General features: G+C 43.7%; 2 protein-coding genes across 6 annotated transcripts in view; one reads left to right on the top strand and one right to left on the bottom strand.

Annotated features, from left to right (window-relative positions):
• Nucleotides 1–15320, bottom strand: part of ZMYM3 (zinc finger MYM-type containing 3) — a 91100-nt gene that overhangs the window by 72771 nt on the left and 3009 nt on the right. For all 3 annotated transcript variants that reach the window (XM_019648012.1, XM_019648013.1, XM_019648015.1), the window contains exon 2: nt 6623–6786. The gene's annotated coding sequence lies outside the window, so the exon portion shown is untranslated. The remainder of the gene's footprint in view (nt 1–6622; nt 6787–15320) is intronic.
• Nucleotides 6091–14011, top strand: LOC109385596 (rho-related GTP-binding protein RhoG-like). Of its 3 annotated transcripts, XM_019648026.1 has the most exons (4): nt 6091–6436; nt 7470–7636; nt 10197–10288; nt 10470–14011. In XM_019648026.1, the coding sequence occupies exons 3-4, from the start codon at nt 10286–10288 to the stop codon at nt 11058–11060; spliced, it is 594 nt and encodes a 197-aa protein (XP_019503571.1). In that variant the 5' UTR covers nt 6091–6436; nt 7470–7636; nt 10197–10285; the 3' UTR covers nt 11061–14011. The 3 variants fall into 3 exon arrangements, with proteins under 3 accessions (XP_019503571.1, XP_019503569.1, XP_019503570.1); XM_019648024.1 differs by lacking the exon at nt 7470–7636; XM_019648025.1 differs by lacking the exons at nt 6091–6436; nt 7470–7636 and having other exon boundaries at nt 9557–10288.

Genomic DNA, 15320 nt, shown 5'->3' with positions numbered 1-15320 from the left:
CTGCTGGCCGCTCACACTGGCTGCTGGCTACACACGGTAGCCCATGGCAACCCACTGCCACAGGGGCTGCAGCCTATGCCATTGCCGGCGACTCATGGCAACCCAGCTCCAGGTTAAGCTGTTGTTCAGCATCTTAGCTGTGGAGGGCAGTGTCACTGGCCCTCACACGTGGGATCCGAACCGGGGCTCTCTGGCATCCCAAGCCAGCTCTTAACCAATGCACCACTCAGCTGGCCCACATCACCACTATTTATTTCCAGAACTTTTTTGTCATCCCAAAGAGAAACTTTGTACCCATAAAAATAATTCTCCATTATCCCTTCGCAACAGCCCCTGGTGATCTCTATTCTATTGGGTTGTCGAAAAAGTCATGACGCATTTTTGCAACGCAAAACAAAGAAAATATGACATGACTTTTCCAACAACCTAATACATTCTGTCTCTGAATTTGACTGTTCTAGGTAACTTATATGAGTGGAATTATACAATATTTGAACTGTTGTGTCTGGCTTATTTCACTTAGCATAGTGTTTTCGAGGTTCATATTTATTGTGGCATGGATCAGAATTTCCTTCCTTTTTAAGGCTGTATAATAGTCCACTGTATGTATAGACCATATTTTATTTATCCATTCATCTGTTGATAGACACCAGTCATTTCTACCTTTTTGCTACTGTGAATACTGCTGCTGTGAACATGGGTGTACACGTATCTGTTTGAGTCCCTGCTTTCAATTTCTTTGGATATACACATAGGAGTAGAATTGTTGGGTCTTATAGTAATTCTATGTTTAGTTTTCTAAGAAACGACCAAACTGTTTTTCCACAGTAGCTGCAAACATTTTATATCTCCATCAGCACACATAAGGGTTCTAATTACTTCACATCCTCACCAATACTTGTTATTTTCCTTTTTAAAAAAATCATAGCTATCCTAATGAGTATGAAGTTGTATCTCATTGTGATTTTGATTTGCATTTCCCTGATGGCTAATGATGTTGAACATGTTTTTATGTGCTTCTTGGCTGTTTGTATATATCTTCTTTGAAGAAATATGAATTCTAGGATGGATTTTTCTATTTCTGCAAAAAAAAAATCCCATTGGAACCTTGATCGGGATTGCACTGAATCTATAGATCACTTTGAGGAGTATTTTCCTCATAACAATATCAAAATTTTCAATCCATGATCATAGCGTGTCTTTTCATTTTTTTATGTGTTCTTTAGTTCAGCAATATTTTGTGGTTTTCATTGCTAGTATATAGAAATGCTACTGATTTTTTTGTGTTGATTTTGTATCCTACAACTTTGCTGAATTTATTAGCAAAGCAGTTTTTGTGGAATCTTTAAGGTTTTCTGCATATAAGATCATGTCATCTGTGAATAGATACTTTTACCTCTTCCTTTCCAACCTGGTAACCTTTTATTTCTTTTTTCTTGTCTAATTTGCTGGCTAGAACTTCCACTATTGTGGCAAATATAAGTGGCAAAGGCAGATATTTCTGATCTTAGGGGAAAAGCTGTAAGTCTTTCCCACTGTGTATGATGTTAGCTGTGGGTTTTTCATACATGACCTTTATCATATTGAGGAAATTCCTTTCTATTCCTAGGTTTTTGGGTGTTTTTTATCGTGGAAGAGTTTTGGATTACATCAAATGATTTTTGCATGCCTATTGAGATGATTGTGTGAGTTTTATCCTTTATTATGTTAATGTGGTGTATCACATTGATTGATTTGCATGCGCTGAGCCATCCCAGAAATCAATCCCACTTGGTCATGGTACATGATCCTTTTAACGTGCTGTTGAAATAAGTTTGCTAGGATGTTGAGGATTTTTGCATCTATGCTCATCAGGGATATTGGCCTGTAGTTTTATTTTCTTGTGTTGTCTTTTCTGGCTTTTGTATCAGGGTGATGCTGGCCTCATAGAATGAGTTAGGAAGTATTTCCTACTCTTTAAATTTTTTGGAAGAGCCTGAGAAGGATTGGTGTTAATTCTTTAAATGTTTGGTAGAATTCACTAGTGGAGCCATCTGGTCCTGAGCTTTTCTTTATTGGGAAGTCTTTGATTACTGATTCAATCTCTTTACTAGTTATAGGTCTTCTCAGATTTTTCTATTTCTTCATGGGTTGGTTTTGGTAGATTGTGTGTGAAAGGAACATACATGTTTCCTCTACCTACAGAACATTTCTACATTTCCCACACCAAGCAATTCTCTAGGTCTTGGCAGCACACACCAAGTGGGTGTTCTACAATTTAACTCAATTCGGACACTATCTACTTGGAGATAACATCAAATCCCACAAATTAAGGGCTCAGGCCCACAAGTCTGCCCCCACTTTAGACACCAATTGCTCTAGTCCAGGTTGTCATTTGTGTTTCTGACTGATCAGCTACATATTGGGGGTTCCCACAACCCACTCCTTGGGTTTGATAATTTGCTAGAATGGCTAACAGACCTCAGAAAAAATGGTTTGCTAACTAGATTAGTTTATAATAAAAGGATAAAACTCAAGAATAGCCAGATGGGAGAGATGCATGAAGGTATGGGGGAAGGAGTGCGGGGCTTCCATGCTTTCTCCAGATGTACCACCCTCTCAGCACCTCCATGTGTTCACCAACCTGGAAGCTCTCCGAACCCCTTCAATTAGAGTTTTGTTTTGTTTTTAAAGATTTTTATTGGGGAATTGGAACAGTGCTGGGGAATTGGGGGAAGGGGAACAGACAAGTTGCTGTCCTTTTGTTCTTCAGTCTAGTTGTGGAGGATGTTGCTTCACTGGCCCAAGTTGGCACCATCATTGCGCTCTTCCCGGGCGAGGCAGATCAGTCGCTGGCTTCTGGACGGCCACTCACTGCGGCTGCTGGCTGCTCACACTGGCTGCTGGCTACACACGGTAGCCCATGGCAACCCACTGCCACAGGGGCTGCAGCCTACGCCTGTCGCCGGCGACTCATGGCAGCCAAGCTCCAGGTTGAGCTGTTGTTCAGCATTTTAGCTCTATAGGGCAGTGTCACTGGCCCTCATATGTGGGATCTGAACCGGGGCCCTCTGGCGTCCCAAGCCAGTTTTTAACCATCGTGCCACTCGGCCGGCCCCTAAGGTGAGCTATTTTTAATGTCATAAATTATACCTCTATAAATTTGATCTAAAGAGTAAAACTACAACCCTGCAATAAAAAAGGATGAAATACTGATCCATGCTCCAATGTGATGAAGCTCAAAAGCATTATGCTAAGTGAAAGAAGCCAGATGTATTATGTGATCCCATTTATGTAAAACGGTCAGGAAAGACTGCTTTATACAGACAATAAGTAATTACTGGTTGCCTGGGGGTTGGGAACAGGGAGTGACTGCAGCTGGGTGTGAAGGATCTTTTGGAGGTGATGCAAATGTTCTAAAACTGGATTGTGGTGATAGTAGCACAACATTGTAAATTTACAAAAAATAATTTCATTGTATAGTTAAAATGAGTGCATTTATGGCAAGTAAATTTTATCTCAGAAAACCTTGTTTGAGGGGCCAGCCAAGTGGCGCGTTGGTTACGAGTTGGCTTGGGACACCAGCTCTGAGCAGCAGGGCCCCGGTTTGGATGCCACATGAGGGTCTATGGCTAAGATGGTGAAAAACAGCTTGACCTGGAGCTGGGCTGCCATGAGTCACCGGCGAAGGTGTAGGCTGCAGTGGGGCTGGCCGGCAGTGGGTGTGAGCTTTCGTGAGCTGCTGTACAATGGCCAGCGAGCGACTGCCTCACCTGGGAAGAGCGCAATGATGGTACCAACATGGGCCAGTGAAGCGACGTCCTCCACAACTAGACTGAAGAGCAAAAGGACAACAACTTGTCTGTTCTCCTCCCCCAATTCCCCAATAAAATCTTTAAAAACAAAACAAAACAAAAAAAACTTGTTTGAAAAAGGTAATTGGCCATATGGTCTAATAGTTAAGCTCCTGGATATTTACCCAAATGAGCTGAAAACTCATGTCCACACAAAAGCCTGCACTTGCATGTTTATGGCACTTTATTCATAATTACCCAAACTTGGAAACAACCAAGAAGTCCTTCAGCAGGTGATGGATAAACTGTGGTCCATCCAGACAATGGAATATTAGCACTAAAAAGAAACACGCTATCAAGCCATGAAAAGAAATGGAGGAATCTCACATGCGTATGATTAAGTGAAAGAAGCCAATCTGAAAAGGCCACACACTCTTTGGTGCCAACTATAGGACATTCTGGAAAAGGCAAAGCTGTGGAGACAGTAAAAAGATCAGTGGTTGCCAGGGGTCAGAGGGGAGGGGGATGAATAGGCAGAGCACAGAGGATTTTTTGGGCAGTGAAACTACTCTGGATGATACTCTAATGGTGGAGACATGTCATGATACATTTGTCCAAACCCACAGAAAGTACACCACCAAGAGTGAGCCTCATGTAAACTATGGGCTTTGGATAATAGCGATGTGTTACTGTAGATTCATCACTTGTAACATGTGCCACTCTGGCGGTAGGAAGATTGAGATAGAGGGGAGGCTGTGTGTGTGGGGGGGCAGGGAGTATATGGGAAGTCTCTGTACTTTCCGCTCAATTTTGCTGGGAACCTAAAACTGCTTTAAAAAAAATAAGGTCTAGTTATTATTTGCTTCCCCACAGCATTTTGTTTAAACAAAAATGATAACGATGTATTGTGGGGTAAAAGTAAAATGCGTTAACAATAGTGCAAAGTCCAGGAAGAAAGAAATGGAAATATATTAATATAAGGTTCTTACACTCTCCATGAAATGGTAATTTGAAACATTTGTGCACCTAATGTAAGAGCTTCAAAATGCATGAATCAAAAACTGATAAACTGCAAGGAAATAGACAAATCCGCAATTCTAGTCAGATTTCAATACCCTTCTCTCAGTAACTGCTAGGACAAGTAGGCATCTCTAATCAGCCAAGATATAGATGTGAACAGCACTATCGACCAAATTGTCCTGCCTGGCTTACATTTATAGAACATTCCACCCAGTAACAGCAATACAAATCCTTTTCAAGTACACACAGGGTATCTATCAGTACAGACCATATTCTAGGCCACAAACAAGTCTCAGTGAATTCAAAAGATTCAAGCCATACAAAATATATCCTCTGAAAACAATGGACTGAAATTACATATCAATAACAGAAAGATCTCTGGAAAATCCTCAAAAACTTGGAAACTGAATAATCTACGTCTAGATAACCATGGGTCAAAGAAGAAATCAAAAGGGTAATTAGAAAATATTTTGAACTGAATGAAAATGAAAACACAACATATAATTTATGGCATTCTGCTTAAGCAGTAGTTAGGGGGTAATTTTTAAGCACTAAACACCAATGTTAGAACAGAAGAAAGGTCTCAAAACAATGACTGTGGCTTTCACTTCAGTAAAAAGAAGAGCAAATAAAACTTACAGTATAAAGAAAATTAATGCAGATCAAAGTGGAAATCAGTAAACTAGAAAACAAAAACAGAGAAAATCAACAAAACCAGATTCTTGTACGCTAATGGTCACTGCGTTATTCACACTAGTAAAAAGCTGGAAACAAGCCAAATGTGCATCAATAAATAAACGGTACCTAGAAAAGTCAGATTCACCGAGGCAGAAAGTAGATTAAAGATTGGTTTCCAGGGGCTGTGGGAATGGGGCAATGAGGGGTTACTGCTTAATGGGTACAGAATTTGTTTGGGGTGATGACAAGGTTTTAGAAAACGACAGTGGGGATGGTTGCACAGCACTGTGGATGTACTTAATGCCACTGAATTGTACATGTAAAAACGGTTAAAATGGCAAATTATGTTATTTATATATATATATATATATATATATATTTACAACAATTTTAAAAAATAATAATATAGCCAAACCCATGAATTGTACAGATTAAATGGGTGAAATTCTACGGTATGTGAATGTTTGTCAATGAGGCTCTTTTAGAAAGTGCATACTGAATGATTCAATTTATATAAAACTTAGAAAATGCAAACTAGTATTTGGTGAGAATGAGCAACCCCAATTTTCTCTTTACCTCATTTTCTTTGATCACCTCCATTTTCCCTAACACTTTATAGGGGCTGAGAGGAGGAGTGGCCTAACTCTGCAGTGCAAAGGTGAGGCTTGGGGTTCCCTGCCCATAGAACTGGTACTGGGATCAGGACCTAAGCAATCCCCGTACTGGAGGGAGGTGGGAGGTGTCGTTTAAGAGCCTATGACGTGCCCAGGGCGAGGCGGGGCCCCAGAGCTCCACTTCCCAGGAGGTCTCGGGCTCAGAGCTGAGACTGCGTCGACCACGGGGTGGGACTTGGTAGCTGCCCGGATGTGGCGCTCAGCCCACCGACCCTGCCCAGCCCAGTGAGAGACGCGGGGAGGCTGTGCCAGCGGCAGCTGAACGGCGCCAGAGGACGATCGCTTTGCCCGGTAATCTACTGAGACGATCCCACCCCCACCCCGGCGGTGCCCACCCACCCCGGCGGTGCCCACCTCGGCCCTCTTCCCCGGGAAGGGTCTGAGGGTGGACTGAGGCGTGTGTTAACGGGAGGGGGAGCCAGGTCTTCCTATTGGTGACTCCGATATGGGGCACCTCTGTGTCCCAGAACCACTCACCTTGGGTGGAGAGGATGAGGGATGTGCCCCGCGGGCTCCTGCTGATTACTGATGGGCCGCTATAGTTGCCTCTGCTGAAGTTGCGGGGTTCAGGAGAGGCGCTCTGGGCTGGGCGTGTCCACACGGCTGCCTTCGGCCCCAGAGGGCCAAAGACTTTTTTGCACCTGAACCAAAGAAATCAATTTTCAATGAGAAAATGTCCCCGATTTGGTGGACAACACAGTTGCAGAAAATACTAAATAAAAACGGGAGACTTCTGCTGAATTGTTTTGCTTTCAGAAAGTTAAGTGATTTCAAATGGATTAGTCTGAGAGTTGCGGAAAGGGTGAGACTTGGAGGAGAAAGTGCTAGGAGGCAGTAGTACTTTGAGCTGCATTCTTGTCTTGACTGTTATTGGGTCTTTCGTATTGTGTGTCCAACTAGGCCAAAAGGGACTGCTGTGCAGACTGGCCATGTGAAGGATGCTTTGTCAGATGAAATTGGAAGATTTACAAGAAACTATAGTTCCAAGGTTAACAGTGAATGACTGACGTGGAAGGGAGCTTTCTGGGGAGCCTGGTCTCTGGGCTCCAGGCCTGTCCCAATTTCCAATCCTAGAGGCCTACCTAAAGATCTCTGAGTGGCCCTCATGTCACCTGACTGCTTTTGTGAGGTTTAAACAATAAGATGGGTGGAAGTGCTTTACAGCCTGTGATAAGGCTCTCAAGTTTTAGTTTGCCTTTGCATACCCTGCAGCAACTTTTCCCAGCCAGGTGTTACTGAGCATTGTTTGCTTTTTCATGTAAATTCTGCCTTTACCAAAAGGCTGGAAGCTTCTAGCATTCTTTTCCTGTTTGTTTCTTTGCAGCTGGCCTTGAGCTCCTCCTAGCAGTGCGCTGCTCACAGTCGAATGTGGGAGAGTGCTAGATCCCAGAGTTGCAGTGAACAGCTTTTCTCGCGTGGGTGGCGAACACAGTATTTGCCTGTCTCCTCTAACTCCTAGCCTTCTCTCAGGGCTCGCAACCCTTTGAAAAAGTATGATTTTTATTTTTAGTATTTTAAACCATTTTAAGTATACAGTATAGCAGTGTTAAATATATACACTTTGCAATGGAGATCTAGAATTTTTTCAAAAATCTTGCAAAGCTGAAACTCTATACCCATTAGAGGGCTCCCCATTCCTCCCAACCCAGCCCTGGCAACTACCATTCTACTTTGTTTCAATGAGTTTGCTGGTATGGATACCTTGAATACGGGGAATCTTACAGTATTTGGCTTTTTGTGACTGGTTTATTTCACTTAGTATAATGTCCTCAAGGTTCATCCATGGTGTAGCATATGAAAACACTTCCTTCTTTGTAAGGCTGAAATAAATTATATATATATATATATATGTATATATATCACATATATATATATCACATTTTTTTTATCCATTCACCTATCGATGGACATTTAGGTTGCTTCCACCTCTTGGCTATTGTGAATAGTGCTGCAGTGAACATCACTTTGAGACCCTGTTTTCAGTTGTTTTGGACATATGTTTTAGTATTAAAACTTTTTAACTATGGAGAATTTCAAACATACACACAAGTAGAGAAAATAGCATAATGAACAAATGATGATGGGCTGAATATATGAGTGAGTTGTGCACAGCAGCCCTCACAACTACCTGGGACTTTTGCTGACCCCTCCCTTTTGTAGAGTTGGCTACGGGTGAGGATGTTTTGAGTTTTGTTTCAGACCTGAGATATGCCAGCTGCACGCCATTATCCGGGCCCTTGGGCATCAGTGTGACCTGAGTGCCTGTCTGCAGACCATATATACCAGGAGAACTGGTAGATAGAAACAAGTAGAAATGAGCGTCGATGCTTTCTAGTTATGCACACGAGGGGCTGAGTTTGGGGTACAAAGTGGTCTTTGTGCCTACAAGTTTCGCTCTGGTTCAGCAGCTCTCAGATGTGTTGTTGGTGTGCCTGAAAACAGTCACTTTCAGCAGAGATGCTAGACACTGGATGATACCTAGAGGAGGCTGGGAAGGTGAGCTGTACAAACAGTACAAACATGCTGTAGGAATTCAGAGAAAGAAATGAATCCAGACTGGGGAAGTCAAGGAAAGAAGGCTATTTTCCAGAATTAGGTGGTGACTGCCCTGTTTCTACTGACCTTGTGTTGACCTTGTGTGTTTGATCCTTATGCCTGTTCCTCGATGGCAACAACCAGAGCTGATGGTCAGTGGATACCCTGGGATGGTTGCCTGCTAGTCCTGAATTACGCTCTGGACTTTGGCTGTGGGGCATGTGCTAACGAAGGCTTCTGGGGGAATGCCTCGCTGGTCAGAACTGGCTGTGTGGGCGGAGAGCTACCCCTAGTGGGCTTGTGTGAAGCATGCTTGGACAGCCAGCTTTGCTTTACCCCGACACAAAATAGGTTGTTTTGTTTTTGTCTGTGATATGGGCCTAATGTAGACCTTCGCTAGTAAGACAACAGGATGGACGATGTGTCTATTCCCCCAAATTCCCCAGATGAGAAACTTAACTGAATCTCAATTTTTTCTATAATCAAATACACATGACAATTTACCCCATCCTCCTCATTCTGATACCTGAAGAAGTTAATGTTATATGGATCAGGTCTGAAATTAGGGCAGTAGTTAAGCTAGAGAATTTGGAGTGCCGTTGGGCACTGACAGGGCATTAACAGGGGTACAAACATGGGAGCTCATAGTAAACATGCTGGGAGGTCATCTGTGCTGTGCCACTCACTCCCAAATACTTTTTAAAAAAATTTTATTGGGGAACAGCTATGGTCATTGGTTACACATTGCTTTCATGCTACAATGGCATAGTTGACTCTTTTAGGGAGGGCGCAGCTCACAGTGGCCCATGCGGGGATCAAACCGGCAACCTTGGTGTTATCAGCACCACACTCTAACCAACTGAGCTAACCGGTCACCCCCTCCCAATTACTTGATTCATGAAGAAATGGATGAGTGTGGAACTCTTTGATCTGGAGTTTTACTCAGATAAGGTGGGAAGGGATGAGACCCCTGGCTTGCCTTCCCCAGCAGAATAGAATTATGAAGTCACAGTAGCTTCTGACACTTAAGCACTTCCTATGTGGCACGTACTACGAATTACAGCTCATGCAATCCTTCATTTAAGCCTCAGGTTAAAAATCTGCACAAGTTCACAAAGCTTAGGAATAGAGGGGACTAGTTTTGACTCCAGGCGGTCTGACTTTGGAGCCTAGACCCTTAACCAGCTCTCTCTCTGGCTCAGTCTAACTGGTCTGCCTTTCTCTCTGACGGTATTGCTGTTTTTCAGGAGCAGAGGTTCCTTTGCTGAGTCTATAGCCACAGACCCAAAGTCAGAGCCTCTTTCTTTTGTTTCTGCTTTGGGAACCTCCTTTCTATACCAATTTTTAAAATTAGTGACCATTTATTGAGCACCTACTATATTTTAACACCTTTGATACCGCTCGATCTCCAGACCTCATGACAATAGAATATGAATACCTGTCTACAAATGGGTTTTAGTCTTTTGGGGCTCACAGCCCTTTTTGAGAATCTAACAGTTTTGGATCTTCTTTCCAGAAAAATTCACTTATGCACATACATATACGATTGCACACAACTTCAGAGGTGGCTTTTGGGACCTACTGAAGCCTGTCCTCTAGCAGTCCATGGTAAGAACTCTTGCCCTGTACCGCCCTTCCCAGCTGACTCTTCTGTGGTGTTATGGGGCCGGGCAGTGGGGGAGGGGGGTCTCACCTCCTCTTTCTCCTTAAAGTGAAATGTTTATAAAGCTTAGGCTCTCTAAATGAACCAAGCCTCTGTGAACATTCTTTATTTTGTTCTTATACATAGGATTCCGAGGGAAGAATGCAGACGATCAAATGTGTGGTCGTAGGAGATGGGGCTGTAGGTAAGACCTGCCTCCTCATCAGTTACACAACAAATGCCTTTCCTGAAGAGTATATCCCCACTGTATTTGACAACTATAGCGCCCAGACATCTGTGGATGGTCAGCTCGTCAGCCTGAACCTGTGGGACACAGCTGGCCAAGAGGAGTATGACCGACTGCGAACGCTGTCCTACCCCTTGACCAATATCTTTGTCATTTGTTTTTCCATTGGGAACCCATCCTCTTATGCCAATGTGAAGCATAAGTGGCACCCAGAAGTCTCCCATCATTGCCCCAATGTACCTGTTCTACTGGTAGGCACCAAGAGGGACTTGCGGAGTGACCGTGAGACAGTGAAGAAGCTGAAGGAACAGAGACTAGTGCCTACAACTCCTCAGCAAGGCGCTTCCTTGGCTAAGCGAATGGGGGCTGTGAAGTATCTAGAATGTTCTGCTCGGACGAAGGATGGGGTACATGAGGTATTTTTGGAAGCTGTCCGGGCTGTCCTTTACCCTGCCACAAAGAAGACCACCAAGAAGTGTGTCCTCTTATAGCTTTTGGGGTGCTACTTGGGACTGCACCTGAGGAGAATAAGGGGGGATTCATTTGGCAGCAAATAGCAATGCCAGCATGAGCCATTTGTCTCTTTTGGAAACCCTAGGCTCCAGGGTACTTGGCTTTTGGAGGAACAAAGACAGGCTAGTGTGTACATATGGCTGCTTTGAAGTTTAGTTTAAACCTTTTGGAGGAAGTTCGAGTGTGTGTGTGTGTGTGTGTGTGTGTGTGTGAGAGAGAGAGAGAGAGAGTGTGTGTGTGAGTGTGTGTGTGGTCAGAGTGCTTAGCGGAGACACCACAAGCACTGTTCTTTCCTGTCCTAGCCAGGCAACAACTAAACAGAGCAGCCTCATACTGTTCTTTGTAGGCGTTTGTCTCCTTTGAAATGGAATCTCAGCTGCCCTGGCTGAAGTTACCACCAAGCAAGCGCCTCACAGAAGGGCAGGGCTCTCCACTTTTCAAATCACTGCCTTCAACTTTCTGATATACTGATTTGTGAAAACCAGTTTGTGTGTGATTCCTGGGTGTTACCAATGTTCATACGTTCTTGTCTCATTCTTGAGATGAGACACTTTTGCTAAACTGGCTAAGCAGCATTTTCCAAAGTTCTGGGAGATGGTAACAGATGTTCCTTAAAAGGGCTCCGTGGTCAAATAAGTCAGGAAGCAGCCATTTAAACAAACCAAACAGGCTCCTCTACTGCAGGAATTTATAAGTTTTAATAAGTATGCAACAGTCCCCAAACTTATTTCACTGAATGTTTGGGGTCCTATGCAACACCTATTAACGCCTCTGGGAACACTGTCAGAGATGCTGGTGAACAGGGCCTAGAATTCCCATGGAGGCGGCTATGGAGAGAAGCGCAGTGTGGCCTTATTCTTTCTGAGGCTTCCCCCTTCGTGCCTTTGAAAGGAATGTTTGTCAGCCATGGACTTGTTCCTGTTGCTCTTCCATCCTCAGGAGATGGGTCTGGCACTTGGTCACCATATTGCACTGGATGTGCGACGTGGTGGTCAGATCCGCTCTCGGATTCTGATAGCACCGTGGGCCTGGTGAAGTGGAATTAACAATCCCTTTGAAAAGCTGTCTCTCTGAGGCTTCTGTGTGGCCCTTTTCCCCATCACCTCCCATTTTAGGGAACTACCACTGAAGGTTAACCCCTAAATAAAACCAAGCAAAATGTCCTGCCAGTCACTGTCAGGGAGTTCTGGATTCCCTCTGAGATGTCTTTTCTGCTGTCATTCCTGAGTCACTAAAAAGGCTACCTTGCTTTCTTCCTGTTCCTCCAGCATGCGTGTGTGTGTGTTTGTTCAGCCCCTTGTGCCTTTTGAGGTCTTTTAGCTGCTCCAAGAGAGCTGGACTCTGTTGGATCTCCAGACCCCAGGGTTATCACCATGGTGGTGATTTTGCTGGAGTTGCTCAGCTGCCTGGGCCAATCGGAGTCAGGTTCCATATCCTAGTGGGCCTGCTTCTCCTCCCTCGTATTTCTGACCTTTATTTGATATGGAAGAAAAGCTTACTTGCCCACCTGGCAGACAGCCAGTGACAACTCCACCATGCACGTACCCTCATCCTGCCAAAATAGCATTGGATTTTGAGAATTTGGGGAATGGAGCTAACGGATCACATACTTCCCCCATGGTGTGTGAAGCGTGTGTGCTGTGCTCTGACAGTCTTGCTGTGATTCTCTGACAAGATGTGATCAGAGTGGCCTCCCTCAGACTAAATGAACCTCCCAGATAGGGTTGTCACATAAACACAGAAATATTAGACATGACAAAGGAGACTAGACTTTGGGTGGTGAGCACACACAATGGAGCATACAGATGCCGTATTATAAAGCTGTACACCTGAAACTTTCTTATTAACCAATGTTACCCCAATAAATCTAATTATAATTAAAAAAAGGAAAATTATTTTTTACAAAATTTTAGTACAGTACGTAATATGCAATTTTGGGGACATACTTACACTTAAAAACTTTTTGCTATTTATCTGAAATTCGAATTTAACGGGGCAGCCTGTATTTTTTATTTGCTAAGTCTGGCAGCCCTACTCTTGGAGAATCTGGAACCTGGAGGTCAAGCAGAAATCAAGTAGTGACAGAAGACAAAAGGTTATGTCAAGTCTCCACTCTTCCTGCTTTGCTTCTTGTTCCCTTTTCCGTCACCAGGGACTCAAGTGTCTTGTTTTGCCTTCATCACCGCACCCCCCACTTCATGCAGTCCTTTGTTGGTGTCTATTTCTCCACCAGTTGCCAGTCTAAAGCCGTGGAGGAGCCAGGATGGACAGCACTGCCTTGCATGTGCCTTTTGTTTCACTTTCACTGTACTGTATCTATTTTCCTGTGTGACCCCGGGCCTCCTGTGGTGGGTGGCAGGGATTCTGCAGGAGCAGTGTATACTGGGAGAGAGGGAGTGAGGGTGGCCCTCCTCCGCTAAGGCCCAGGAGCACTCTGGAAAGTGGGGCTGCTGCTGTAGTGTGGTAACTATAGGAGTCGGCTGTCCTTGTGTACAGTCCCTGAGTTTTCCCACAGGCAGCCAGTGTATTCCAGTCTCAGGATATTCCTGTTGATGCTGCAGGGGTGCTCTCACAGGACTTCATGGTTGAAAGGGGCTACCAACATGGCTGTCACCTGTGTCTCTGGGAACTCTGTTTAGCTACTAAAAACCTTCCAAGTTAGCTTCTAATAGTGCCTCTTGCTCCCCTTTGCCTGCCCAATCCCCAAATGTAAGTAAGCCTAGGTTTGGTTTGGGCAAACTCGTGTCCCTCTAGTAAACGGAGGTGTGATCCACAAGTCTGAGAAGTTTTGTACTGGACTGATTTGATGGTCCTAAGCATACACTGACATGTTGATTTTTATACTTGAAAGGAACTTGTATGAAGACTAACCTCCTAGTATCCCTTGTAAATTATTCATGATAAATGGTAATAAAGTTTTCTGACTTTACTGGGTCTGCTGCTTTCTAAAAATCAGAGTACTTCCCCTGCCCCTTTGTTTTGAGTGGTTTCTAAGTGCTTCTCAACTTGCAAAGGTTAGACTTACTATAACTGTCGTATTGAACACTGCACCTATGTGTAAGTACATATTTTTCTAATCAGACAATCAAGGTAAGGAACTGTCTGCCGCTGCTAACATGGATCCTCTAGCCCCCCACCCCCACCCCGCCCACCTATTCATCTCCAGGATTTGGCTTCATTTCCTGATTTTCACTAATGACAGACCACTTAGTTCCCTGTTGGGAATTTTCCTCATTTATTACACTGCATTCAGCAAACAATGACCAAGCTACTACTGTGTCACAGGCATTACTGTACTAGGGGCTCGGGTTGTAAAAATAAGACATGTAAAGTCCTCTGCCTCCCCAGTTATCTCAGGAAAATTCCCTTCCTGTTTGCTATAAAAATGAACTAAACCCTGGCTGGCAAGTATGCTGAGCTGCACTTTGTAAGTGCACTAGCAAGGAAGAGCAAAACCACAGTGTGTGTGTTTGCTTGTGTAAATAGCTTTATTGAGGTGGTATTTGCATACCATAAAATCCACCCATTTCAAGGGGATGATTTAAGGATTTGTACTAAATTTACTATGTCATGCGACCATCACCCAAATTGTTTTAGAACATTTACAGCACCTCAGAAGGGTCTTGCAGTTAGTTCATTCCTGTCCGCAGCACTAGGCAACCATTTATCTCCTGTCTTCCTGGACTTTTCATATAAAGGGAATCAAACAATAGATGGTCATTTGGAACTTGCTTCCTTCATTTAGCATAATATATTGTCAAACCTCATCCACTTTGAAGCACACATGGGTACTTTATTCCTTTTATTGCTGAATACGACTCTATTGTATCTACTCAGAGATGAGGGACATTGGCTTGTTTCTACTTTCTGGCTCTTAGGAATAATGCTGCCGTGAACCTTCGTGTACAAGGTTTTGTGTGAATGATTTCAATTCTCTTGGGTGGACACCTAGGAGTGGATTTGCTGTGTCATATGGGAAATCTATGCTTTTTGAGTTAAGAACGGCATCTTTAATATTTGTAGTATTGGAAGTCCCTTTCCACATTCTACAAGCCTCTATCTACCTCTCATTGCATCAGCTTTTCTCAAGCATAAGCATCCAAGAGGCAGTGTAAGGTACATTAAAAAACACACTATCTTGCTTTTTTCCCCTTAAGTATTAGCATAGCAATAGTATTCTACTAACTTTTATTACCTAAGTGCAGCATGTCAGCTACTTATACAGGTTTTGACAGACC

Source organism: Hipposideros armiger, unplaced genomic scaffold (genome assembly GCF_001890085.2).
Source record: "Hipposideros armiger isolate ML-2016 unplaced genomic scaffold, ASM189008v1 scaffold_119, whole genome shotgun sequence".
Classification (NCBI taxonomy): Eukaryota; Metazoa; Chordata; class Mammalia; order Chiroptera; family Hipposideridae; genus Hipposideros; species Hipposideros armiger.
This window is presented reverse-complemented; position numbering and strand designations above follow the sequence as displayed.